Genomic DNA, 27,982 nt, shown 5'->3' on the forward strand with positions numbered 1-27,982 from the left:
GTGGACTGGGATGACATATAATAATCTAAAGCCAAAACAAAAACCCTCTAAACATTATAAAATTACGTTTAAGAACTTCTTATTACAAATAAGGCTAAAAATGAGCATTTTTATCAGAACAAAATTAATGGGAACTAAAAATAATAATAAAAAATAAAATAAAAAAAAGGTCACCTAACAATACGTCTTTAGTTATCGTGCTAGCAGAATGCTAACAATTTTTTTTCTCAAGATAGGGCTGTAACTAACATTTCCTGTTGATAAACCCCCACCCCCACTTTTTCTGCTATCGTCAAACGACCACCTCCTACTCCTTGACTTCCAAGGAAATGACAATGTGCAACCCAAACATGCTAATCTCACACTCATCAGAGTGGAGGACTGACACGCGAGGGATCATGCTTCACCGCAACAGGATGCATGTAAATAACAGCAGCATCTCACACTGCAGAAAACTCATTGCAAAAGATCAGTTCATACAGATAAAGAACCCCAAAATCTCTCTGAAGTGCCACAGGAACGGAGACATTTGACTTGAATGGGTATTTCTTTAAAGACAACACTGTGGTATTTAAACAAAATTTGCTGATGTGCTGTTTTACTGAGGAAGCCTTTAAGTAGTGCAAAAGGGATGCACTATTTTTACATTTAAAATGTTATTTTATACGCATTTTTCGACAGATAAAAGGTATATACTTTAAAAATAATTCTGTATATAATAAAAATTATATACTGATATTATTTGCAACTGTTAAACACAAATAAAAATGTTAGTAAAAATGTGTTATGCAAAAAAAGAAGAAGTTTAATATGAAACTACCCATAATGACAAATGTACAAAGAAACAAAAAAGGCATTTATTTTCAACAGCAGCGGCACTGTGAAACAAGCATTTATGACAATTGCACATATAAAACTGTAATTTCTCACAACATAAATCCATGAAAAAGCACAAATTCATTTTGACAGATTCAAGGATACATCCATTAGTCTTAGTGTGAAGGAATCGCGATACCCAAGCAACAACGTTCCCACTAAGGTCCTTCTTTTCCCACTGTTAGAAGTAGGTTTCCATCATCATCACTGTCCAATTCATCATTGCTTATGATACGCAGTGGATTCCTCTGAAGGCACGCATCAAGTAGCTCTCTACTGGCTGCTGCTTTCGTGTCGTCTCTTACAGTCTCAGCTGTACGCTGATGGTTATAGTCTCCCTCGCTCTTTTTCTCTCCCTCTCCCTCCGTGTTACTGCTGCTAATAGAGCGTCTCTCCCGAGGCACATCCTCCCGAATCGTCAGCCCCGCCTCCAGCCTCTCTCCCAACTCCTCAATCAACTGTCTGGGCTCTCGCGACTCTCCACCTCCACGCTGGAGCTCAACTACAGTTTCAAGAGTTCTGAGTCCCGTTTGGTTATTTTCCATCTTTTCTTCAGGGTGTGTTTTTTCAGGCTGCTCTTCCTCACTCTCTTCCTCCTCCTCCGAGTCACTACCACTGCTTGAGTCCTCCTCCTCCTCCTCTTCTTCTTCTTCTTCATCTGCTTCCTCCTTCATCGCAAGTTCAGCAGCTTGTTCGAGTATCTCCAGCTCCAGGTCTAGATGGTTCTTCTGCAGTTTGGCATTATGTAGGGATTCAGCCAGATCTAGCACATGCTTGGACCTGGTGGGAGAAAACAAAAAAACAACAACGTTCAGTTGAGCTTATTAAATAAAAAGATATTTGTGAGTCGACTTCTGCATCTAAAAATCTCGAAGTGGCTCATTGTCCACATATGTCCATATCACATACTCATTCTTGTGTTTTTCTGTTTTTCACAAACCAAGATAACCATCAGAATATCCCACATTCTTAAAAAAAAAAAAATGCACCTTTAGGGCTACAACAGCTTGTCACTGGGGCTCAAAGTACACTTAAAGGGACAACTGTGGATCTTATTTACCCATGAAAGGTTCATAAAACTACTTTAAGGGAACAAATTACTACTCTAAGGTACTAATATTCACTGTGTACCATAAGTATTATTAAACATGTTTAATATGACTTGTGTGCTGTCAAGCCTTCTGAAGTCATAACTATTATCCAAGGACGGAATTTTAAGTCATTTTCTACAGAAAAGCTTGTCCTCCTCAATTCTTAATTCTCAAAACTCATTAGTACTGAATTACATTCAAATAACTTCAAAAGTGCACAGGCCACATTTATTATGCTTTCTGTCATTTTTAGAGCTCAATAGCTCACCATTTCCTTACATTGCATATTAAAGAAGCAGCATTGACATTCTGTTAAAGATCTACAATACCATTCAAAAGTTTGGGGTTAGTAAGATATGGCATTCAATTGAAGAAAGAAAACCACATCTTTAAAAAGACATGAAGGTGATAGAATCTACATTTCTTGCCGAACAAATCCTTAAATTATTCATTTATAGGCAACATGTTTTTGTGATCCAAAAAAAGTAGGTTTGGCAGTTGAGTGAAATGTGAACATATTAGAATTCAGTTCACATTACAGTTGTCTCCATGGCTACTGTAGGAAAAATTTGAGGACTTCAGCGCATGCTTATCAGCTAGTGGAGGACTCATTTTACAACAGACACTTTACGAGCACATATTTAGAGTGATATAAACATTAACCAGAGAGACTAAACACATGTGTACTTAGCCAGTAACTGTATCTACATGCAAAGTTTTAACAAGGGCACAGAAATGATCTGAAAAGTGGGGAATAATCATGGCTCATGATTATAAATTAGGTGATGTAACATTAGTTCAGTAGAAGTCACTGCTGAAAATTAGGATAACAGATTTTTTTTTATGTATTATTGGTTTTTTTACTAAGTTGGACTGATCTTGTGCTAATCATGGTCAAAATATGTAATGCTTGCAATATTATGTCTGAACACTAAAATAAATACGTTAGTCTACGTTTCACTAATACTGCATGCCGTCACATAGTTCCCCTGGGGATAAGCAATATGGAAAGCAACCTGACAAAGCATTCACCAGGAAAAAAAAATATTGTAACAATACACTCGATGCAAAGATTCCATTACTATAAAGGGCCTCGAGGCATACATTATTCATGTAGCAAATGCGACCGGGTGCTGCCAAAACTCAAGTGGACACTATTCAGAGTCGCTCGCTGCTTAAACCCTTCATCACCATGGAGATTAGCGAGGGAACAGGGGGTCATGCTTCCTGACAGTTTCGAGGTCACGGTCATTCACAAAAAGGATAAAGCATGCAAGTCTGAGCCAGCCCCATCTCTATTGACGTGCGTTGCCATACTCTGTGCTTCAATTAACCCACCGCAGAGAACCAAGATGCCTTGTTATCACCGTGCAGGCCTAATGATGTCCCGGACCGCCGGTGGACAGGGTTTCCTAGCAGGAGAGCAGCATTACTGTCTCAGGAGGATACTGTGCACACAACGCTTTAGTCACAAGTATGAGTGGTGCCTTCAGAAAGTGCTTATCTGAGATAAAGAGGTGGTCTTTGATATATCGAGGAAAAGTCTTGGTTAGATGGAGATGCACAACCAGTTGGAAACTTTTCAGAGACTTTACAAGATAAATTACTGTTATTTTGAACTTTTTATTCATCAAAGAAGTCAATGTGATTCAGCTCCAGGTTGTTAAGACTGCACCAGACAGCCAGCTGCTCTACCTCGCTTCTGGATGAGGCTGTGGCAATTTCTGGTGATTTTAAATATGTCCAAAAGAAGAGATTTGACCTGGAAGGGTGGACAGGTTATTTAAGGAGAAATGGAAAGAAAGGTTTTGGAACTTAACTCCGACACGTATGTTTAATCACAAATCATGTTGTTTTTTGCAAAATTTTGCAAAAAATAAACAAACACATAAGAGTTTTTTCAGTGCCGGATGAAGACTATCAGATTACAATATAATTTAAGATTTGAGGGCAGATATGCCCTGTAAGAAATTATATTTTTAATATTCATGTCATGAGTTTTAAGTAATGTCTAACTATAACAAGAGTGTTGCTTTCTTGAATGTCAGTGCGATTTCAAATTAATAGATTTTATACAACAGCTCAACAAAAAAGACGCTAATGTTAAGTGTATTATATTAGTCACAATGCTGTCTGTCTATGTTTCGGCAAGAAAACATTTTTAACAAAGCAGAAGACAGACCAATTGTGCATCTCTGAGCAGCACTATGCTTAATGAGTGCATTTATTGTTTTTGAACAAATTATTTGAGTCAATGATTCTGTTGCCCATTCATAAAGACAATCAATAGCTTCATTTCTAAACAAATCTTGAGTTTTGAATGAATGAGTCAATGGATCACTCACGACGACGGAAACTTGCCTACTTACTTACTCTAACCTACATGAGGCTTTAGTGTCTATATTTGTCCATGAAAGGCTTAAACCAACCAAGGTGCTATCTCTCAAAACACACTCTGCAAAATATGGTAATTTTCACTATATTATATATATATATATATATATATATATATATATATACGAACATTTTGTGTCAATATTGTACACCCCTAAAATAACCTAGCATCATCTTAAAAAAAAAAAACGTTTTGCTATATTTTTGTTTGTTTGTATGGTTAATTTTAATTTAATTGCGAGCAAACTAGGGTTTAACAAAAGGTAATTCAGCCCGCACAAGGTGAAATTTTCTCAGTTCTTGCCCTCAACCTTTAATAAGTTTGACACCCCTGGTGTAGAAGGGGAAGAGTAGTGGGGAGAGAACACATCCCTGGGGGGCACCAGTGCTGATGGTGCGGCTGTTTGACATTAATTTTCCCAGTCTCACTAGCTGTTGCCTATCTGTTTGAAAGCTGGTGATCCATTGACAGATAGAGCTAGTAAAATAGTGGTAAGTTAGTTTGGTCTGGGGGAGTGCTAGGATGATTGTATTGAAAGCCAAACAACAAAAACAGGATCCTCGCATAAGTCCATAAAATTGTAGGATATCATGCAGTCCAATGTTCACTGAATCATCCATGGACTCGTTTGCTTGGTAAGCAAACTGCAGGGGGTCCAGTGATGTCCTTCAGATAAGCCAACACCAGTCTTTCAAATGACTTCATGACCATAGATATCAGGGCAATGGGTCTGTAGTCATTAAGTCCAGTGATTTTGGGTTTCTTTGCAATGGGGATGATAGTGGAGCATTTTGTACCTCCAGTGATCTGTTGAAGATCTGTGAAAAGATGGAGGCCAGAAAAGAAGCCACCTGGTCATTACAGGTTTTCAGACAGGTTTTGTGGTGAAACACAATCTGGGCCTGGTGCTTTCCTTCTCTTCTGTTTCCTGAAGATCTGACACACATAATCCTCACTGATCTTAAGTGAAGGAGAGTTGGGATGGGGGGTGGTTGATGGAGCTTTTAATGATTGTGTAGAGAGATGGCCAGAGCGGGTGTGGGGTATGAGACAGAGTTTCAAATCTGCAGTAAAACTCATTCAGGTCTGCGGCAAGTTGTTGATTCACCTCAGTGCTGGGGGATGGCGTCTTGTAATTTGTGATGTCTTTCAGGCATTTCCACACTGAAGCACATACACATACATCTGACCCAACATACAGTTAATAAAATGAAACTAAAGTAACAAAAAGCAACGAAAAACGAAAGTAAAAAACAATGTGATTATACACAAATCAACCTCAATAATTACGCTGTTTTATGTTAATATTAAATCATCTATAAATTGGCTTGACCAAAACAATTAACACTCTGTTAGAATACATTTCAAATAACTTAGTTTTTGTGTTTTATTCATTTTCATTTGTTTCCCCCAAAAATAAATTAATAAAAATAAAAATAAATAACTAATAAAAAAAAAAAAAAATGCTTCTTATTACCAACACATGCAACAACATCTGCAAGCACAGATATCGGAAAGCCACAGGTCACTATAGTGTCTCCAGAAGTAGATAACTATAATATTATCAAATATCAGATAACAAATAAAAAGCACACATTTTTAGTGTTATTCTGGACTGAACCCTGGGGTCATTTCTGTCCGGCCAAAGAAAGTTCTCAGAAAAGCACCTTGTGGTCTCTGAAGAAGAAAGAAGGCCCATAAAACTATAAGGCACTTCCTGGAGTAATGTGATTGGTGGAAGTACCGTAGAAGTGGCAGCGACGCTTCAAACACTTGCCATATTCGTTTTCTCCCTGTGGGAAGTCATTATTGAGCTAGTATTGTAGAGGATCGCTTGTTTTCTCTGCATCTTACTCTCTCTCTCCTCCACTTCTGCGGTGAGAGAATACACGCTTGCGGTGGAAACAAAGGCCCCTTTTGGGGCAAAGGATAATGTTGTATACTATTCAGTCATTACGATGGCACTGTTGTGGTTCGCCTTAATTAACCGAGAAGGGCGGCTTTCAAGGTTAAAGGAGGGGGGGGGGGGGCAAGCTTGCCGCAACAATAACACACTAGAGGCAGCTTGAGAAAATATTTCAGACCTTTATGTCTAGAGAGATGGGTTAAACCTGATTTACTCATCTACTTCAAACAAAGCTCTCGGGCTGTGTCCACATAAAGCTCTTGAGATATTCAAATCAAGGACACACAAGGATGAAATGTACCTATGGCTTTTCAGTTAGATAATTAGTCTATTATAATATATAAAATGTCATGATAAAAGTGACTGAAGTTAAATAAATTATTCATTTCATGGTTAAACTGCGAGTTAGACATTTCAGTCCAATCATTCCTACATTTACATTCCTTCAGTTTTTTTAATCAAAGTGACTTATGGTGTTTTCTAGGTATACATTTTTGAAAACTGTGCCATTGATTCATTCAGCTTTTCACATATTACAAGAAGAGAGGATTCGGGGGAAACTGGAAATGGAGAGAGCACCGTCACTGCTCAGACAGACTGTACAAGTCGAAGTCTTCAAATGCTGCTTAACCACACACTGAGAAGGAATATGATCCACTTATCTGTGAGCTCTAAGACCAGGATCACTTTCCTCACACCAGCGGGACACTACAATCCTCTCTCTCTCTGTATCTCAAGCGTTCACACAAGACTATGAGACTATGTCTGAGAGAAAGCCCTACAGAGAAAAGCCATGTATGCTTACAATGTAAAAGAAATGCTTGACATTATATTTTAAGCTTAAAGAAGTTAAAAAAAATAAAATAAAAAAAAGTAATAATAACAATAACAGTTATAATAATTATTATTATTATGGTAACTAACAACTTGTGCATGATGCCAAGTCCCAAAATTGTCAGTCCAGTCCAATAATATTAACTTTTTTTCATAATCAAAATGCAGTCTTTACTATTTTCAGTTTTCCCAAACAACACCAAAGCTGACAATTCAGAAGTAAACTTTTTTTAATCGTGTGGCAAGCTAGTGAAATGTCAGAGACCAAAACCAAAATGATTGCAATCAAACTCAAAATCATCCAAACTGAAGTGACCACTATCCTTAACAATCTAAACAATGCAATTAACACACACACACACACACACACCCCCCCCCCCCAAACCTTAATATTTTAATCCCAATTTCCCTAAATGCTAGAGGGGGATTTCACAATTCACTTAGCTACTGAAGCGAGAAGTGAAAACACAGTGTCCCTCACCTCTTTTACTCGGTCCTGATTTTACACTAATTGACAACAATAAAGTCCACTCTAGGGCAACTGACCACAAAGCTTTACAAAACCCTTGACCCATGTGGCCCCTGGAGGCCTCCTCACCCTCAAGCCAGGGGCACCACTTGGCTGAGCGTCAGTACTCTGACAATATGTCGTTTTCAATGTCAGAGAAAGCAACTTTCTCATCCTGTCAAAAGATAAACCTCTAAAGCTCACCTTTAACAGGTTACCATGGTTGCCATTCAGAATCCGACTGACCCAATTAAGGAGTTTGAACACAAAGGGAAAAGGAAAGCAAGGCTCTGTCAGATAACATTGCACTTAGTGAAACACAGTAAGTTACACCTTATCTAACTGCTTTCTGAACTGGCTGAAGAGTCGACTCACTGGAGTGATTCTGAATGCTGGATAGAAGAGGGAAGAAAAGATAAGAAAATGCCAGTTGTCTCTGTAGTCTGGCACCGAATCTCAGAGCTTGGCTTCAGTGGCACATATTGAAGCTACACTGAAATGTGTAACTGAAGTTCATCTGCGCTAACCGTAATTGAATGCAGAGTTGCTATTAGGTGACTTTTTTAACAGCCTACAAAAGTTCACATTATATGGAAGTTTTTCAAACTTAGCTAATGTCTGTAGGCAAATTTGTTAGCACAAAATTGATTTGTCTCCCCGTGTTTGTTGTTTTAAACACATAAATCTCCGGATACTAACAAAATGAAGCCATTTTTCTGGTCTATTTTCATTTCCGTTAAATGTTCCTGTTTCCCAATCAGGGGTTCACTAGAAGTAAAATGAAATAAAATACTGCATTAAAAAAAACAAAAATAATATGATTAAGATAGAACCTTTGTATCTATCATTATTTAATCATCCTCATTCAATTCCACGATATAACAAATTCAATAAAAACCTTAATTTTACATTGACCAGAAATGGTGTGTTTTATGGTGTTTTCTCAAGTTTAAAGCTTGATAGTCTGTGACGACTATATTTCTATCTGGACCATTACAGTCAAAGATGACTGACAATTAACATTTTCAATCTGCGGTATGGTCCTGTTTTGGGTAAAAACTCCCTGCCCATCCATGGATAAGAGCAGCAATGACACCTTAGGGCTAACAGAACAGAACCAATCTAAAAGTAGAAGATATGTTTTTAAATGACAATTTAATGTAACAACCTAATTCAGGATCAAAGAGGAATATCTAATGCCAAGTCCTGACTGTGGATGAAATGAGGAGCTGGGGATGGTGGGGGGTAATTAGCTCCTGCACAAAGCAATAAGCTGCTGTATAATACTGAATTGACCTTATATAAGGAAGTAGGCATCCTATTCCTATAGCTAGATGTGGATCAGCTGAAAGTCAGCAGATGCAAGATTGACTGATGTGACCTGTCAGAACAAACCCTATGCTTGATAATTGACACAGTATGGAAAAATTCTCATTCATTTTTTGTGTTCCACAGAAAAACACAACAGCATCATTGTTGACCAGGGGCCCATACAGAGATTTAAATCACACTTGAAGTCTTAAAGACATCATAAATTTGAGCATGACATTCGGCAGTCGGGAGGATTTCAAGAATGAGAACGCTGGTCGGATTACATAGAGACACTATAAATCATGCCCACAGGGGCAGCATTTATTAATCCCAACATTCATCAAGAGCAGCTGATCGCATCTGACTGCTGATAAGAGATTTGAAGAGGAACTGCTGCCACAGACGAGCCTGGATAACATCTACAATCTAAAGATCTCACAAAGGCTACTTTCACACAGTCAGGGGTTAATTCACTAAATACATGCGTCACATTTCAGAACAGGTTAGAACAATGATAGAACAAAATGCAGAAGATTGGATAGATGGAACGACAGAACAACATACGGAGGAAAGGATGGATGGAACAGAGCAATGTACTGGATGGACGGATGGAACAATATACTGGATGGATGGATGGAATGACAGAACAATATATCGATGGATGGACAGAATAAAAGAACAATATACAGATGGATTGCTATGACAATATGCCTAAAAATAGATAGACAGACAGACAAGATTTTACCCAGCTTTTCTGTGAAATTAACAACAATTAAGCATTCAAATCAAAGACTAACAAGAGCATTCTGCCACTGTGTGAATGCAGCCAAAGATAACTGGACTGAGGCATCCTTCTGGGAGGATTTTTTTTGGAAGAGAATTGTTTAAATCATCTGACAGAGGATATGTCAGATGTTGAAAACGCTGTCATAACAAACCTGCCGTGATAACAGGGAGTTGTCTACACAAACCAGAGCAGTGGGGATTCGATCAAACACTCCAGCACTTAAAAGGAGGAGCAAGTCTCCTGCAGTCACTTCCCATGACAAGAGGGGCTTTGTCTGAACTCAAAGGAAAAGTTTGCAGCAGTGTTTGCAGCAGTGCTTCAAGACAGCTAAAGACGCTCTAAAAAGATGCAAACTGGAAATCAATTTTCAGTGTGATGTTGAGAGATGTCAAATGCCTCAAGGCAAGTATGACTAAGATACATCAGCGTCACTAGAGTGCTGTCGCAGATCCTGCAAGCTGTGCCTTTCAACTCTCTCCGGTCTGTTTTTCCTTTGTTCTGTTCAATAAAGTGCTGAACACAAAGATGAACACAAGCATTCATTCGTGGGTCAATGCTACTGATGCCTCAGTCGATGCATTTAATGATCGATGGAGAACAAGGTGCACAGTCACCCTAAGGACACATTTTCCCCCAGTTTTTAATATTTCATGCTCCTTTTATTTTAAAAAGAAAAAGAGGGAATAAAAATAGGATAGTGCTTTGCCTAATTTGCCCCTTTAACTCAGAGGCCCAGTAAGCACGATTAAGTTTTCCAGCACACTGATGGTGGAACTGTGTAGCTCTCAGAGGAACGTGGAAGTCTCTCTACCCACCTCCGTCTCTCTTCCTCATTTTCTCCCTTTGTCTCATTGAGAAAACAGGCACATTTAAACTCTGACATTTTACACATCCATTATTAATTAATGTCAAGGCTGCAGTCTTGCCATAAAATCTACACTTTGGCAAAACATAGGACTGAAAAATTTCGGTGCAATCCCCTCAGGACATTTATTGCATCTGGGCATCGGGCCTACAACTTCAGATGCACATTTTTCAACTGGACTCTTTATAGACGAGCATACAACTTTAGCTGAATCCCAGCCTGGAAACAGAGTATATCTCATTACTGAATCATGCGGGGGCTGTAGTTTGTAGTGTTTACTAAAAATGGCGAGCAGAAATCATGATTGCAATACCATTCATCCCTGTGGTTCTGTTTAACGAGCAGAGACTGAACTAAAACAAAACAATTAAATTGATAGTTTGGACTCTTCAGAATTGTTTAATATTGTCATAATATTGCTTATTGGTTTAGTCTCATGAAACCTGACAAACATGTCTGCAGCATATCTTTTATATGGTGTGAAATGTGACCTGGACATGATTTTGTGAGATTTGCCTGACAAGACCCCCACCCCTGGTATAATCACTGTAACACCCGTCTCATGTGGCATACTGGTTTATTGAACCTCTCAGAATAATGAAACCGGTATGATTACCAGACAATCAGATTTTGGAGCCAGTTAATTTCATGTTGGCTGATTTAGGTGTCATTGTGCTGGACTGAACATACTTGACCCTCTGGATCCAGATGCAGTAGTCTGTGATGTAGAGGTCATTGAGGATATATGCTGGATCATTCTCTCGGAAGATCTTATGGATGGCCAGCAGACATTTCAGGACGCAGGCCTTCCCTGTGACAAAGAAAACAAGCAGTAAATGTCTTTGTCTTTTTTAAGCATGAATCTAACAGAAGTTAGTTAGGGTTATGCTTAAACCAATGGGTTGACAAAAAAAAAAAAAAAAAATCTGATTGGTTTTTTTGCAGCAAATGCAGCTTATTTAGTAATCAACCATGAAACTTTTGTTGACGTAAAAGGGAAAATCTGTGCTGAGCAGATGCTTTCTGAGATTGTATTTTCTACTCTGGCAGATGCTTCCACGACACAAAATATGCCCACAAACACCCAGACACCTTGAGGGCATCGTGCCACAGCGATGATATTTGTTGTCATAACACCCTTCTCCCAAATAAAGTGCAAAAATATCCCCTCAGCGCAAAGTAACGGGCTCAGTTGTGAAGCGCCCAAAGAATAGCCTGGCAGCCAGTGGAGACATTCCAGCCGCCTCAGAAAACAAACAGCGTACTCGCACTGAGGAAAGCCTTACACAAACATTTGGTTCCCATTTAAGCTGGAGCTCTTACCCGGAGAAGCCGTCTTGGCTTCCAGCTTCAGGACATATGAGAAAAACTCCAGGAACTTGAACCATACTCAGTCTTTCCCCATTCTTCCTCCCTCTCTCTCTTTCTCTGACCTTCATCCATCTATAAATGAAGGGTTTTCTTCTTTTCTTTACTGCTCCCTGGGAGAGGGGAAGACAAGTAAACTTTGGATTCTTCTGAAGACCAGCTGTGGGACTGTGCTGTGCTGGGTTTAGATTGCATTTTGAGCCAGTTAATCATGTGCTGCAATCAGGCATCTCAAGCCCCTTTCACACTGCACGTCGGACCCGCAATATTCCCGTAACATTGCCTGGTCGCCTTCTGTGTGAAAGCAACCACGTCCCGGAATTGATTACCGAATCGAACCCGGGTCGGGGACATAGTAACATTGCGGTAATCGATCCGGAACGAGCGCTGTGTGAACAAAAGCCAGATCTAATTCGGTATCGAAGTGATGACGCGCGTTATCGCGCGACTCTTTTACCGGCTGTTTTGAAGGAAGATCAACATACGCGACGAAAACACATGTGCAAACTGTAATGAAGCAGAGATCAGTTAGTTCCTCACTTTCCGCGCTGACGCCGAGATCGTTTGCTTGCTTCAGTTAAAGTATAATGTGCCAAGCGTTGTCGACTCGTACATTACACGTCACGCGCTGATGTCACGTGTCGTTACGGGATCTTCAGGGGTTGTGTGTGAAAGCACGCACATATACCGGGTCATCACTGGCTGTGTGAAAGTGCCAAATCTAGCGACCAGGGAACGATTACAGGAACACTTTACCCCTGTATTTGCCGGAATGGCAGTGTGAAAGGGGCTTCAGGGGAAGAAGTTGAGGAGAGGAGAGCAAAGAAGAGAGAGAAGAGGAATGGGGTGATAAGGTGAGATTCGGGCCCTGGAAGTACAGATGGTAAAGGTCCATGTGGTACCAATATTTAAATCTCACAGCATTAGCTACTTTTTGAGTGGATATTTTTTTGTGGTTATTTTAATATAAAATATGACAGTATCATTGTGCTCCTGTCACGAAAATCATGTAATAATCCAAAACAAAATAAAAGGTCCATCAAAAAAAAAAAATGTCTTCTTTGATTTAGGTGTAAAATATGACCTGGATATGTTGTCATCAAGCTTGATGAGATTCAGCCTCAAACCACCAATTTATTTATCACACAAAATGACACTGACTGCTAGCTGTGTGGAAAACACTAACATGACTGAACAAAGCAGCAAACCTTGAGAAACAGCTGCAAAAATTACATTAAAGAACAGTGACAAAATATGTTAATCAAAATATGTTGCATCAAATAGCCTACATCTATAATTTTGAATCTAGCAATGTACTTAAGGTTGATTACGTTGGCTTCGAGATGATGATTCCTGCTGAGCAAAACAATGAATCTCAATACACTATGATGGAATTTGGCAAACAAAAAAAAAAAAGTAAAAAGTAAAGCTCTGAGAGATGTGAAAGGGTTTTTAAAATGTCATGAAAATAAACCTGCTTCCAAACCAAAAGATAAAACAACGCAAAAAAACACACGTGACGTGTAATGTACGAGTCGAAAACATTAGGCATGTTATACTTTCACTGAAGCAATCGAACGATCTCGGCGTCAGCACGGAAAGTGAGGAAGTGACTGATCTCTGCTTCATTACAGTTTGCACATATTTTTTCGTCGCGAATGTTGATCTTCTTTCAAAACAGCCGGTAAAAGAGTAGCGCGATAACGTGTGTCATCACTTCGACACGGCATTAGATCTGGTTTTTGTTCACACAGCACTAGTCCCGGGTTGAACCCGGCAATGTTACTAGGTCCCCAACCTGGGTTCAATGCCGGGAATCAAACCCGGGGCGTGTTTGCTTTCACACAGAAGGCGACCCGGCAATGTTCCCGCAATATGGCGGGTTCGACGTGCAGTGTGAAAGGGGCTGTAAAGGTTACTGTTTAAAGGTTAAATGGATTAAACTGATTGATTAAGCCAGTCAAAAGTGACACTAAAGAAATTTCTAATGTTACAAACTATTTCTTTTTCAAATAATTCTGAACTTTAGAACTGTACATGTTGATGAAGGGGTATTTAAGCCAGCAATTAAGGCCTGTACAAATATAAGGCATTTAACACGGTGCTATGGAGAAAGTTACAACAAAAAATTGTGAAACACTGCTTTAACTGGCAAGCAGATACCAGTGTGAAGAGCAAAACAAGTGAAAACTAAATCCAAGCTATGCAGTTAAATGAAATACAGGCAAGCCTCTGAACATTCAGATTACATATGAGCGTTTATATTTACCCAGTTCAGCTGGATCTCTCCAGACAAGCTGCCAGAGGGATGTTCAAATATTTACCTCTGGATAGCATTTACCATCACGGCTTTCCTCATGCAGCATCATTAATGGGTTTGTTTTCTACTACAACTGTTTGCTCGCACTGCAGGTTAAACGAAGTGCCTCAAATTATAGTACACACACATCAGACACACACCTCCATTCATGTTCTGCCAACAAATTAATTACCCAGGACTCTCTATGTGACAGGGCAGTCTGCTTTCTGAGGGGAGTCACAGCGCTGTTACCGTTCATTAAAGGGGAGCGGGAGCCTTATCGCTCACGGGGCTTTGATGGTTTTACATCTACAAATTGCAGACTGGTCTCTGAATGAAAATATACACCAGTGAGTAGATTACAATTCAGCGGTGTTTACAAATCTGTCCCTTGAGTATAAGAGTAAGTAGACCAGTGTAAACCTCTGAGAGGAGATATGATACTAATCAAGGCAAATTTAGAAACCCTATAACGGTAGACAATTAATCTGAAATACAATTTCAAACCAGTTACGAAACATGCAATACTGACAGTGATTGAATTGCAGGAGATCACGAAGTCACTGCACTGCTGGTTGCAGGCAGGTGTTATATACGGTCACATTTTCTCTGAACACTATCCGACTTATGCAAGACATCTAACATGAAATGTGACTTGGGTAACTTTGTTGTAAATTTACATTTGTTAAATAGTCTCTGAGGCAAAAAAGTATCACATTTTGATGGCAGATTATAAAACCTACTAGAACTGTGCACAGAAGACCAGCAACATTTATTATGAAAATAAATATTGCTGATTTTGGTTTTCATCTGGTCTTTAGAGACAACCCAAAAGCGTAACTGACTCTACTTTCTCAATACATCCTTGGTCTTACTGTGAAAGATCCAGTGGTGGACCATTTTCCTATCTACATGTACATTTTTTTGCCTACCTCTGAAAAGACTTCCTGCCAGATTTTACCACATCCCCTCGTTTTTCAACCACCTCTTATTAGGAAACAACTTTTCACGATTCAATCAGTTCTTGGAGGAACACTGAAATTCTTCACGGCCTTTATGGAATCTTCCATGAGTACATATTTTTTTGGCCAGTGCAGGAAGCTGCCAGAACCTGAAGTGAACCTGTGATTGGTGAGGTGTGATTCTTCTTATCTAATCTTGTTCTGTCATACAGTCTCTCTTCTGGACTAACTTTGCAATCAACCATATCCTGCTAATCCTAAATCTTACAAGGCCTGAAATTACAGTTACTTATGAGTGCTAAAATCAACATGTGTTGGATAATGGCACCACACTCGCCTGAAACGTGTTTACACAGCGCTTCTGTCACTCCCACAGATGGCTTCTTTGATTTAAAGGTTGCTCCTCTCTCAGAGATATCAAAGCCAACCGTGTCTACTCTGCAGAACTGCTGATTTCTTCAGAAGCGAGTAGACATCCCTCTCGGATTTCCTCATTCTTAACCTCCCTCCCACTTACGCTGACAGAACAACAAGACTAAGACATGACCAATCTGTTGACTTTCCTGTCATGGAAAACGTCTTTTACCGAAGCACCCCGCTGTTCAGGGAGGGCTGGCGAGTGTTGTGTTAAATTTGGTCCCGAGTGAGCAGCTCTGTCTGCTGTGGGTAAATCAAACTTATTCTCATTAGTCCCTTAAAGTCAACATGAGATGGCATTCTTATATATATAGTAACAAAAATAACATCAGTTTCAACTAGTTTTTAGGTTACTGCTTATTTAAATGTAAATAAGTGAGAAGATTAAAGTAAACAGGTCCATTCTGATTTCTTGCTGACTTTAAGTTTTGTTTCTCTGAAAATATCACATAACTGACAAATAAACGCTAATAGAATAATTCTAAGAACGCTTCCTTCCTTCTTTGAAGTTGAAAGAGATACGTTTGCTTTCACTGTGGTGGCAGCAGGGATTCTTGTAATGAGGTGGCAGCACTGCAGGGTTTATAGGGTGAGGAACAGGTCACACGTTTAGTCTTGACCCTCAACCTGATCCCTTGGTGGCTTGGAAAAGGCTAAAAGGTCTGGTTTTAACCGCGAAAAGTAAAGAAAGAGAGACAGAACTCACCGGACTGAAAAATGCAAGCAACGTCTTTCACAGCTCTTGTGATCAGAGAGAAGTGCCGGTAGAGTGGGTAGCACAAAGTCCTCCTGCCGAAAGACACCAGCACGTCTTGAACCGAGTGATATGTCTACAACACACACACACAAACACACATTTATATAATCGTGGTCTATAAATTGCTCCAGATCTGTTCATGCATATAACATTAATAATGTTTTAACTCCACTGGTAATTACAGCAATTTGCTCTAATTATTCCCAATGACTTCTCATTTTATAAGCAGGGTAAATAGTAGGTCAACTTTTTACCACCTTGGCAAACGGCATGCTTAATTGTAGACAAGTGTTAAATCACTTGAAATCACAGAGTTCTTCATAGTCTAAGCATCCACAGCCAAGGGCTTTGGGGGGTAGGGAACCAGGTCTTTTTTTTTTCTCTCTCTCTCTTTTCTCTTGGCATTTTCCAGCCTCCAACTCTCCCTCCCCATTGCTATTCTCTGAGCAGCTTATTAAAAATGCACCCGGAGTCATTCGAGCATGTCATCATAGCTCATGCACTCCCCCAGGCTATTAAACACTGGAGTAAATAAGCCTGCTGAGAGGGGCGGCTCACCGACCACTGCCGACCGGGAGTTTACAGTGGTTAGGCAAAACAGAGGGTGGGAGAGGAACAGAAATGATGGGGATTGAGAGAGAAAGAGAGTAGGAGACAATGATAGGGTGTTGAGGAGAAACTAGATTAGCATGTTCTTAAGTTTAAGAAAACTACTGATAAGCACGAGTAATCGAGAACTCCGGAGAGGCAAAGATTATTCACGAAACAGTATTACAGGATGGTTTTTCAACTTTAAAACAATTATTTTTTTATATTGTGACTTGTTACGGTGACATTCTGGGCAGTATCTTGTAACCTGATTTACAGGATATGAATGTTCATATCAGTAAAACTCCACCTAGCTGTATATTATACATCAGATGTCTTGTGATTGGTTGTTTTTTGTTGTACAGTTGTACACCATGTTCATGTTGTTGGAAGCTTGTTGTGTTGCATCTGGTTAGGACAACTGTTAAGAACAGAATAACTTTAGTTTTAGTTGTATAATCTACCAATGTCAGCAGTGGCTTTAAAAGCGAGATTCCATCAGAGGAAGACAAATCACTTGTCTTAATGTAATGTGACCAGAACATCATTTATTGTAGGATTTGTTCAGGCAGGCAGCCGTACTTGGGATGTTAAGCACAAGTAACGTCATTAAGTCTACAATACATTTTGCAGCTGCAACTGAAAACACTCGCTTTCTTGTTCCTTACATAACAAACCAGTGTTATTTTAGTATTATTTATATTATATGAATTTTAAAATAATATTGTGAATATTTTCAATTACTTTATTTTAATATTTTACGTTTTTCTTTTAGTTGTAATAATTTTGTCATTTTTTTTTTTTTTTTATGATTTAGTATTTTTTATGTTTGGGATTCCCCTCTAATGTATAAGATTTATTTTCTTTCAACTTTAAATTACCCAAAATTAATAAAAAATAAATTGGTGAATGTGTAAAATCTGTACGTGTAAATGTGTAAAAATGTTTTCTCACATGCCTTGAGTTCAGCATGATGGACATAAGCAGGGGGCAAATTTCCAAATTTTTAGACCTTTCTTTCCACACTGACAGCTACTCTCACTTGTAGCATGAAAAATTCTCTTGAACATTGTGAGATGCCTACACCATTACTATAGCAACTCAAGTAGATACACCGGATATTGACTACAGTGTTCAAACAAACAGATCAGATTTAATTACATGCGGAACAGCAGTGAAGACAGTCAGTCCTGAAGATCAGATTTAAAAACAGCTCATTCGAAAAAAGCCTGAGTCTCAATAAGTTAAAATCACTCGCTCATTCATTTTTTTGTGCATTCAAGGCCTTGTCATGTTTTGTTATGCTCCTAAATGTACCACATACCTCCAGCCAGCTGAGAGTACCACTGAGCTTCCTGATGGTCCAGGCTGACTCTACCTGCAAATCATAACAACACCAGTAAATATTGTAATCATTAGCTGTTAAATTATTATGAACAGGGGAACCGTTTCTGATGAGCACCATGGCTCAGTGAGAATAAGGGCTAACCACCAAGCCACAGCTTCAATGCTAAATTTGTTACTTTAGACAGGAATGTTTTGTTCTCTAGCTATAATGATTGAATCAAAGCCTAGAATTCGACTATACTTTTAACATATGTTAACAGCTTTGGAGTCAATCCAACAGAGCTGTTCACAATTGAAGCCCTTGCAAGATTCCATTACTTCAACTACAGAAGCCGTGTTTTAAAACATACCCATGATTTTTATATTTTTCTAACTTATTTTTACAATTACTACCATGTGCATTGGCCTCCAAAAAGATTCTAGGGACTGTCTGGAAAACATTACAGGAATGCATCAACTTCCTGGAGCTTTGCTGCACGTGAAAATGCCACGACTCGTATGCCATACCCACTTAATAGCAGAGAGATGTCTGTGGCAATCAAGCGCACACTTACATTGTGCTCTCCTTCTGTAGTGCGCACATCATAGACATACGCGAGAATGATGTCCACCAAACCAAGCCAGACGTGGAAGCGTGCTTTCTTATCCAGCAAGTACGAACGGTTTGTGAATTTCCTCATCTGCTCTTTTTCTTCTTCTGTGAAAGTTATTGCTGGAAGTACAGAGAGAGAAAGCGAGGCATTCAGTGTTGTTTATCAAGTTATCTCAGGGAGGTACAGGCAGAGTCAATCTTTTAAACACAGGGCTCCAGCAGGGAATGATGGATGCCTCTGCTCTGCTGAGAGCTTTAAGAAACAAAAGCATGTTTGCCGCAATTATTTTTAAATCAAAGTCGGAGACAGGACTTTTGAAGCAGAGTTAAGTTACCGCATGGGAAAAGCAAAGTTACAGAGCTTGATTGATGCCCGAAACTGACTTGATACTGCATCAGGGAGGATGGAGTCGAAGGCAGGGCAGCGAGAGAGAGAAAGAGAGAGAGAATGGGCAGCACTTTAGTAGCAGCTGAAAGTGATCCCTTTCTTGGCTGCAGCACTGCCCCTGATAGAGCCCCTCGTGTGCATGCTTGCATGTCCATATACACACACACACTTAAAGCTAGTGCTGGCAGAAGTCGAGTTCTGGCTCTGTTGGGAGCTGCTGGATTCCAGCAACATGACGACTGAATAGCTCCCCCATTTTTTCTTCCTCTCTACCTGATTTACCCTCTAACACAGCTGCCTTCACCTGGCAGGAAACACTGACTCCTGTGAGACCAAAACCAGAAGCTGAGGAAGGAATTCATCTCCACCCTGCAAAACCATTCCTTCTGTCTGGGCCAACTGCCTCGTGGGTCCAAACACTTTTGTTTTATCAAAAAGAGAAGCCTGGACATTCTGTTAGATTACTTCTGAGCTACTGGCAATGCCTCATTGGGGCTATACCAGCCTACTTTTATGGAATGCTTTATAATTTGTCATTAATTCAATTGTAAAATCTGCAAAAACAACATCTGACACCACACAGGTGCCCAGACCACTAACACAAACAGCTATTGGAGTGAGATGGGGGAGTGGAATAATGAAGTGCGCATACATGCATAAACATACATGAGGCTGTCATCTCCATTGGGACCTAGAGTGAGAAGATACCCGATACACATGGGAAGATAAGACACTTCCGCAGGTATAAATACACACACAAAATAAAGGAAGCTAGACAGACAAGGAAGAAGCAGATATTTTGAATCCGAATCTTAGGAAGTAAACATAACACATTCTCGTGTGTGATCTCTGTTGTGCAGGAAAGTTTCTCATCACGAAGATGAACAGAAAGAGTAAAGCCTTCGGGTACAGCTATTCCATGTCATTCAATTGTGAATTGCACTTAGAATGTACCTGTCTGTGTGTGAGTTTATTTTGTTTACTTTCTTCTAACAAACACAAGTGCATCTTTTATTTTGAGAGGCACAGTGGGACCCATGGCTATCTTGGTGTCCAGGAATTTAGGAATGTGCCTGTATGATTTCTGTTTAATTGTATTAAATAGACATGGACCACATCATTTCAGTGGCGAGAGTAGGTTGTGGAAATTCAACCGTTAATTTCAAATCTAAACAGAAATAAAGCCTACATGGTTTCTCATAGCTAAACGATAATGAAAACAAACGAGCTCATCCTAATACCCAAAGAGCAAAGGGCCTAATTAACTTTAATGGCTTAATGAGCCATAAACAGTCAGGAAAAACTTAGAAAATAGTGAGGAGGAGATATATTGGCACTGATTTGCATGCACTCCACTTTAGGATTTTCAGGACAGCTGTCCAAGCGATTAATCTGCTCTAAGCATCCAGCATGATGATGAGAACACTAAAAAAATACAGTCGTATAGAAGTGTCTGTGCGCTAAGTGGCTCTATAAAGTTATTTGACTGATTGACAGCAGAGACAGACAGCTTGGAGCACATATCTTGAAACATTGCCATCTCCCTCTGTTCAATCCTTCTCTTCTGTGCAAGGACCCCCGTCCCCCCTGCACCAACATATGCTTGCACCTCAGAGTAATTTCCTCATTCAGTAATCGGGCACTGAAGAATTAGCACGCTACTGTAGTGATAAAGAACATGCTGGTGTGGGACACAATCGCTTCTCGGCTGCTTATGTCTGTGCTGCTTAATCACACACGTCAATATTCCACGCAACTTTAAACGTGCCAGAAAGCTTTGTACTGTGCCAAGAAAGAAAGAAAGAAACAGACAGATAAAACAAAAGATGCAGAGCTACATAAAAAACAGAGTTAAGATGGAAAGAGAAAGATGGATGGATTGAAGAAAAGATGAAGAAATAAGAAAATAATAGATAAGACAGAATGACAGATATGAAGAAATATAGATAGACGGAATGACACAGAACAACGTAACATCAAAGAACGATAGATGAACTACCTTGCTGACTAAACTAACTATGTGAGACACAGCCACATCAAAATGACTCCGCAGTTATAAAACAATGACAAAAACACATACATCACCCAAAGAGTAAAAGTATGAGTGTTAAAGCATTGCTAGACTGTGCAGTGACTGTGAACACAACAACGCTGTCGCTAGTCTAAGATTAGGCTCCCAAGATGATCTGTTTCCGGCAAAAGCGCGCCACCTGCCGGCAGACAATAGGATTAGCAGTTCTGGAAATATTCCAGGTTGCATTGAAATCTTGGCGTTGTCAACTAAACCGACCTAGTTCTCCATCCAGACCCACAAGACAAAGCAGTAATTATGCACTGAATGTTTAAATACATTTAGAGAGATTAACTTCATTCTCTAAAGACAGAACAAAGCGATTTAGTGTATCTGAAGAGGTAAAGGTCTCACAGGTGTCGGACTGCGCTGAAGGGTCCGGGCTTAGCTCTCTCCACCACGGTTTAAACTTCAGCAGGTTTCTGATCTCCTCCTCGTCCTCATACAAGTTCACCCTGCGTCAAACATACTCGACAATTAATGAATGAATGACTCCCAAAACAGTAAAAAAAAAAAAAAAAATCTTAAAAGAATCTGAATGTGTGGATTTTCTGATGTGTGCAATGTTTGAAATATTCTTTGTCCTTGAAGTTTTAACAAATCAGTACATGAACAAAACTGGTGGACTTACATGTAATGGTCGGCGCAGAATATTGTGGTCTCTGCTTCTAGTCGATTGTGTCTCCTGAGCTCAGGAGCAGTGTTGTCAGGATCCTTCAAGTCAATCACCTCATTCAGTTCCTCCTGAGTGAGCAAAACAGCATGTTGTCAACAATAACTCAAGGTCATTTCATTTTCTAAATGTCTCATGGTGTCATCTGTATCACAATCTTACTTGCAGTCTGGCGAAGACTCCAGACCTAAGGTTTCCAAAGCCATACTTGTGGTATTCTTTCAGCGTCTCTGCTGGGGTTTCGGTGTAAACCTCCTGTTCTATCTGCCAATCAAACTCCTCCTCTTCTTCTTCTTCCTCCTCACATACTCCACCACAGGCCTCTGTGAGAATGCCAACAGAGGGCGTTCATTGAATACAGAATGAGTGGAACTTGAAATTTGAGAAGAACGTGCTGGAAGATGATCTGCTTTTCAAACCCAAGGAAGAACTCAACCTTACCTGTGTCCTCCACCAGTGGTTTGGCTGACCTTGATCCCTTAGGAGCCAAGAGACTGGTGAGCATCTCCAAACCTTCAAAGTGCTCTCCGGGCGTCTCTTTAGGGACATGCAGCGTGAAGAGGCCTGATAAATACACACATCCTTAAAGTGGTGTAACAAAGGCAAATCACGTTTTGAGTTGTACATTTGAGTAAATTATTAGTAAAAAATGCAACCAAACAATCAGTTGATGATTGGATGGAGGCCGATCTGAGAGTTAACAGTTGATCGTAAGAAAAAATGTTCAAGGGGACTAAATGATTGAAGACTTCCATCACCAGAGCAAGTCTGTTGTTGCACTGGAAAACCGAGTTATGATATTTTAATAAAAAAACTTACCAGGTCAAAAATAGTTTACTAAATTGAAATATATTCATGGACAAAATATATGCATTTAGAAAATAGGGAGAATATTAGATATTTAAACTACTTTAGGGCGAGGTGGGGCTAAAAGTCTCTATTCTTTGCTTGTCTTTGGTCTGTATGTGCACTCTAGAAAGAGAGTTTGAGAGACCAGTTTTGGAACTCATTCTTTCTGCAGTTTTTGTTTAGTTCCAAAGCTAATGTTGCATAAATGATCCACTTCGCCTTTAAATCGCTAAACAGCTCATTAAGCAAGCAACAGCAACTTGTATATTTCAATGGACTGAAACAAAAACAGTAGGCCCCAACAAAATGAACTCATTAAAGTCAGCATGAAATCGAAATTCACTCTATTTCTACATGCATGGTATAGATTGCATCGTGGATTCTTTTAATGAACATTTCATTTTTAAAACCTTTTGACTTTGCAATTTTTAATCAAAATGTCATGAGCATTCTCTTGAACACTACCACTTTCATATTATCGACTGCGAGCTCACATCTAGATCTCTCCAGCCAATCAAGTCCCCGACCCCCATCTTTTTCTTTTCAATAATTAGTTTCATATAGATGTTTCTCACAATATGGAAGAAAACTGTATTCCATTTACATCAGAACTTTAATGCAACAGTTCACATAAAATTAATAATTCTACTCTTTCTTCTTTTTTTTTTTTCTTTTTGTCCATACAGTGGGGTCCAAAACAACATTCTTCAAAACAACACTGTCCCCAGCTGCTATTAGTGAAGCAAACAGATAGTCCCACCCCAAACTCATGCCATTGGTTAAGCCACTGTTGCTGTGTAGGTCTGGTCTGGATTCTTATACAAACAGAGCAATCTTTTGAAAGCAGCCACAATATTAACTCTTCTCTGGGAAATCAGCCTACTTGTTGCTTACGTACAGGTGTCTCTACTTATTAATCTGGGACAGGATACATTTTTTAAATGACAAAAAATAAACATCATCCTTAAAATGACAATAATTGCCTTGATTTTAGTCCTTACAGATTTGTGAATGATTTATAATTTCTTATGTATACACAGTAAGCAATTAAAGGTACTTTAAGATAGACGACTGCTTAATTATTCATTGGTTGTTGATCAAAGATGATGCGCTGAAATGAGGCCAATGAGATGTCAAGCAGAAGATCCCATGGCAATTAGGAATAATTAAAAGTGCTAATCGGCAGCTCATTAAAAGACATGTGGGGACTACAGCTGATCGGTGAGACATAAATCACACTGCTGCCTCTGCTGTTTCTTCCTGAATGAAAGATTTATGAGCACTGCACACAAGAGAGAGAGAGAGTGAGTATAATCAATGTAAAGGTATTAGCGCCCCACCGATAAGGTTTTTATTTGGGGCCGATACCGACACCGATATTAAGGAGTAAAAAAGGCCGGGTGGTCTCATTTGAAACAGGGCCTCTAGACGTACACTCGATTCACGTTAAAGAAGGTTCCTCGACCTGAAGAGATACCTCGAATTTGGTGCAGATATGCCACCCTTTTATGGAGATATGGCCATTCAAAGATTCAATGGTTTTCCATACACAATCTAGATCACCAGTAGCAAACGATGGAAAACCATTAGAAATCAGAAAGAAGAAAGAAAGACAGCAAATAAGAGTAAGCAAGAGAGTTTCTCCATTTCATTATTCCCATTACTGAAAAACAACAACAGCAAAAAAACATTTTAAACTAGGCTAAGCTGGTTTGCTGGTCTTAGTTGGGCCTACTTCCAGCCTAGCTAAACCAGGTCGAAAGACCATCTAAGACAAGTTTAAAGAAGTTAAGACCAACTTAGGCTTAAAGCAATATTTAGTTGGCATTTTTTTATTGTTTAAAGGCATAGTTCACCCAAAAACTACAATTTTATTGTAGTTTACTCATGTCGTTCCAAACCTCTATATGAACCTCTATATTCTGGGGAACATAAAAGAAGATCATTTGAGAAATGGCTCAGAGTTTTTTTTTCAACAATGGAAGTTAATGCTCAACAATGGAAATTAACATTCTTCAAAATACCTTCTTTTGTGTTTCACAGAAGAAAGTAAGTCATACATACAGGTTTGGAAAATCATGAAGGTGATAATTTTCACTTTTTGGTGATCTGTTCATTTAACTCTGAGTTTTTAAACGAGACTGGGAAATTATGAGAAGCAAGGTAACAACTCCAAATCCACTTCTCCCACATGTGCACAATATCTGGATTGCATCAGTGTGCTAACCACTAAACCATCATGGTGGTTTTTGATCTCTGACTTTATTTTTTTTCTTATGCAAACGGGAATTTGTGGAAATAGCTAAATTCTGAGGGTAAATAAGCAGAGGGACTATATCCCACACATTACACACTGAACAGTTACAATCTCAAGTCTGCGCTTAAGACAACCTTCCATTAAACAACCTGTAATTGTAGACCCTGCTGAAACATTAAAGATTCAAATGGTGTAATGTTAAAATGACAATAAAAGCTTTGACTGTAGTCATTCCAGGTTTGTGAATGATTTAGAGTTACTTGTAACTCCCTGTAAACACAGAAAGCAATTAGACGTTCTTTATGACAGACTACTGCTAAATTATTCACTGGCAGTCGATCAAAGAAGACATGCTGAAACGAGGCCAATGAGACGTCAGGAACAGGATCCTATGGCAATTTCTAAGCAACTGGAAATCTTCATGCTATTTGGAAAGCAGTCTGACAGCATGAACTGTTGTGAAAATGTTAAAAAGCACAGGGATGTATAAAAAAAAAAATCAATGACCTATCAATCAGTTCCATGGGAACTGTAAGAAAAAGCAAATCCTTGGAAGTCAAATAGCATTGTTTTGCCTTAAAATTCCTTCATATTTCATCTTGGATTTTTTGTTCTATTTTTTGGGTAAACATTAACTTTTTATTTTTTGGGATTTATTTCCACATGAATAATACAGAGAGCACTTTGGTGACCAAAAGCCAGAACTCGCCACTGCGCTGTATGTCAGAATTCTGCCTGCAAGGATATTAGCTCCAACATATTTTTGATCTTATATATGTCCTGTGAGGTTGTTATGTTGTATCCTCTATGTGTGATTTTCTTCCAAACCAGTTAAACGCAAACCTCATTGCCAGCTGTTTCCAACTATTATTGCTCCATTGCCCTGTATATAATGTTAGTCAAAAAACAAATGCATGTATGTTGCCCTGTACAAGTTTAAACCTTTTTATTTAAAGCATTATTGCTTAAGAGCATCCTTTATCTAATTCTGTCTCAGACTATGCTTTTATTTTAGATATAACTATGTTAATGACAATTTCTCTAAAACTGCACAGCAGTTCACTGTAACACAAAATAGTTATAAAATACTGACAATTTCACTCAGGCAACAGAACTAACCCAAATCTATCAGACTTTAATCACTGATATGTTTGCATTAGATCTTAAGCTAGTAAATACAAACAGAGAGGAAACTTTGAAGAAATTGATTTTTGAAAGACTAGTGCAATTTAGCTGCTTCTGCTTGTTCATGTCGTGTCTTTAGAAAAGCCCATGTCTGAGGTACTGAGTGGTAATAATAAAAAAGTAAGAGACAGTTATAGAAGAAACTAGATAAGCGAGTGATTGTTACCTTTATCGATATCAAATGAAGCTTTTTCCCGGCCATCTTCTACTATTCTCCCAGGAAGAGTCAATCTGTAAGGTTAATGATTACATAGATTCATTAATAATGGTACAAATAAAAGCACCATATATATCTCCATATGTATGTGTATATTATTATGCAATATGCATTTGCCACCAAAAAGCACAAATTATTCCTCTGAGTGTCTGATAACTTAAAATGTAATGTATTTAAGTGTGGATGAGCTGCCCTAATACTTTTCTGGGTCTCCGTCTTAAGTAAAAAGTGCTGTAAACATCTTATATCAGGAACAGCGAGTATATTCCCGTGGCATTTGTAGGTGAGTCACCTGAGAAAGTAGGGCTTGGCATAGAACTTAAAATCTTCCCCCTGGATGTAGATGTCAAACTCAGATGTTCTGGTGTAGGGTACACGAATAACTATCGTAAGGAAATCAGCATCTTGACTCAGTTCAAATGCTGGTGTTATCATGATTACATCTGGTGAAGTACTAAAGCAAAAGACAGAAAAACACAAACAGTTAGTCAGACATTTCAAACTGGTCAGCAGGGATAAACAAGGCTAAATGAATGCGAATTACAGTGTTAATATAATTTGCAACCAGTCCCAATGTTACTAAACAAGAACAAGAGAATCATTTGTGGAAGAAAAAAAAAGTGAACATATTATTTTAGTTTGTTAATCTGTGCACCAATCTCTCTAAAAGTTACTAACGTTACTTGGCACTGTAAAAAGAATGGAAGACTTTATAAAGTCTATCTAGTCCGTGCTCAAATAGATATTTGAGAAGTAATGTATAAAGAATAGAGCAGCTCACAACTCCATCTTGTGGTTACTCAATTTGAACACAGTGAGACATAAACAACCCATCCGCCGACTAGCACACGATAAACCTCGATTTATTTGATTAGTTTCAAATTAAACTTCACTCTATTTCAACACAACACTGTTATTCGCCAGTTAAGACTGAAAGTATTAAGGACTAAAATAAAATAACTCCTCGATAAATGTCATTCAAGTTACGCTATGCTAATATGATAAGTGCACACAGGATAAAACCCCCCAAAAAATAAAAAATAAAAATAATAAATGATAACGTTAGTTAAAACCCAAACGCAGATTAGAAGCTGTCCAAAGTATGCCGATGTTGTTTGTAGACGCAATGTTTATGCCAACATAAAACAGACAAGACCATGCACTATTTAAGACTTTTACGGTTTCAATAGGTATAGTACGATTTAAATAAGGCAATTACAATATTATAAAAACAGAACCGATACCTTCACGTCTCTCCTGTAAAGCACTAAACAACATCAGTAGCACATTTGCAGCACATGGACTACTTCCTGCTCTCAGGATTGGCCATGTTTTACCGTAATGACACACATAAGGAGGACTAAAAAAAGAAGATGAACATTAACGTAATTTTAAAATATTTATAAATCAACTGAAATAAATCTTTATTGTGTGTGTGT

The 27,982-nt window shown here is 38.9% G+C and overlaps 1 protein-coding gene across 1 annotated transcript; it reads right to left on the bottom strand.

The window, feature by feature from the left end:
- Positions 1–835: 835 nt before the first annotated feature.
- LOC128015855 (protein SHQ1 homolog) lies at positions 836–27,880 on the bottom strand. The gene is made up of 12 exons (XM_052600066.1): positions 27,788–27,880; positions 26,836–26,997; positions 26,493–26,557; positions 22,477–22,599; positions 22,198–22,358; positions 21,994–22,106; positions 21,717–21,817; positions 18,866–19,023; positions 18,289–18,342; positions 16,326–16,449; positions 11,264–11,384; positions 836–1,656 (listed from the first exon to the last, which is right to left on the bottom strand). The coding sequence occupies exons 2-12, from the start codon at positions 26,976–26,978 to the stop codon at positions 1,035–1,037; spliced, it is 1,785 nt and encodes a 594-aa protein (XP_052456026.1). The 5' UTR covers positions 26,979–26,997; positions 27,788–27,880; the 3' UTR covers positions 836–1,034.
- Positions 27,881–27,982: the final 102 nt, after the last annotated feature.

The sequence above is a fragment of the Carassius gibelio genome, chromosome A6 (genome assembly GCF_023724105.1).
Source record: "Carassius gibelio isolate Cgi1373 ecotype wild population from Czech Republic chromosome A6, carGib1.2-hapl.c, whole genome shotgun sequence".
NCBI classification, from domain to species: Eukaryota; Metazoa; Chordata; class Actinopteri; order Cypriniformes; family Cyprinidae; genus Carassius; species Carassius gibelio.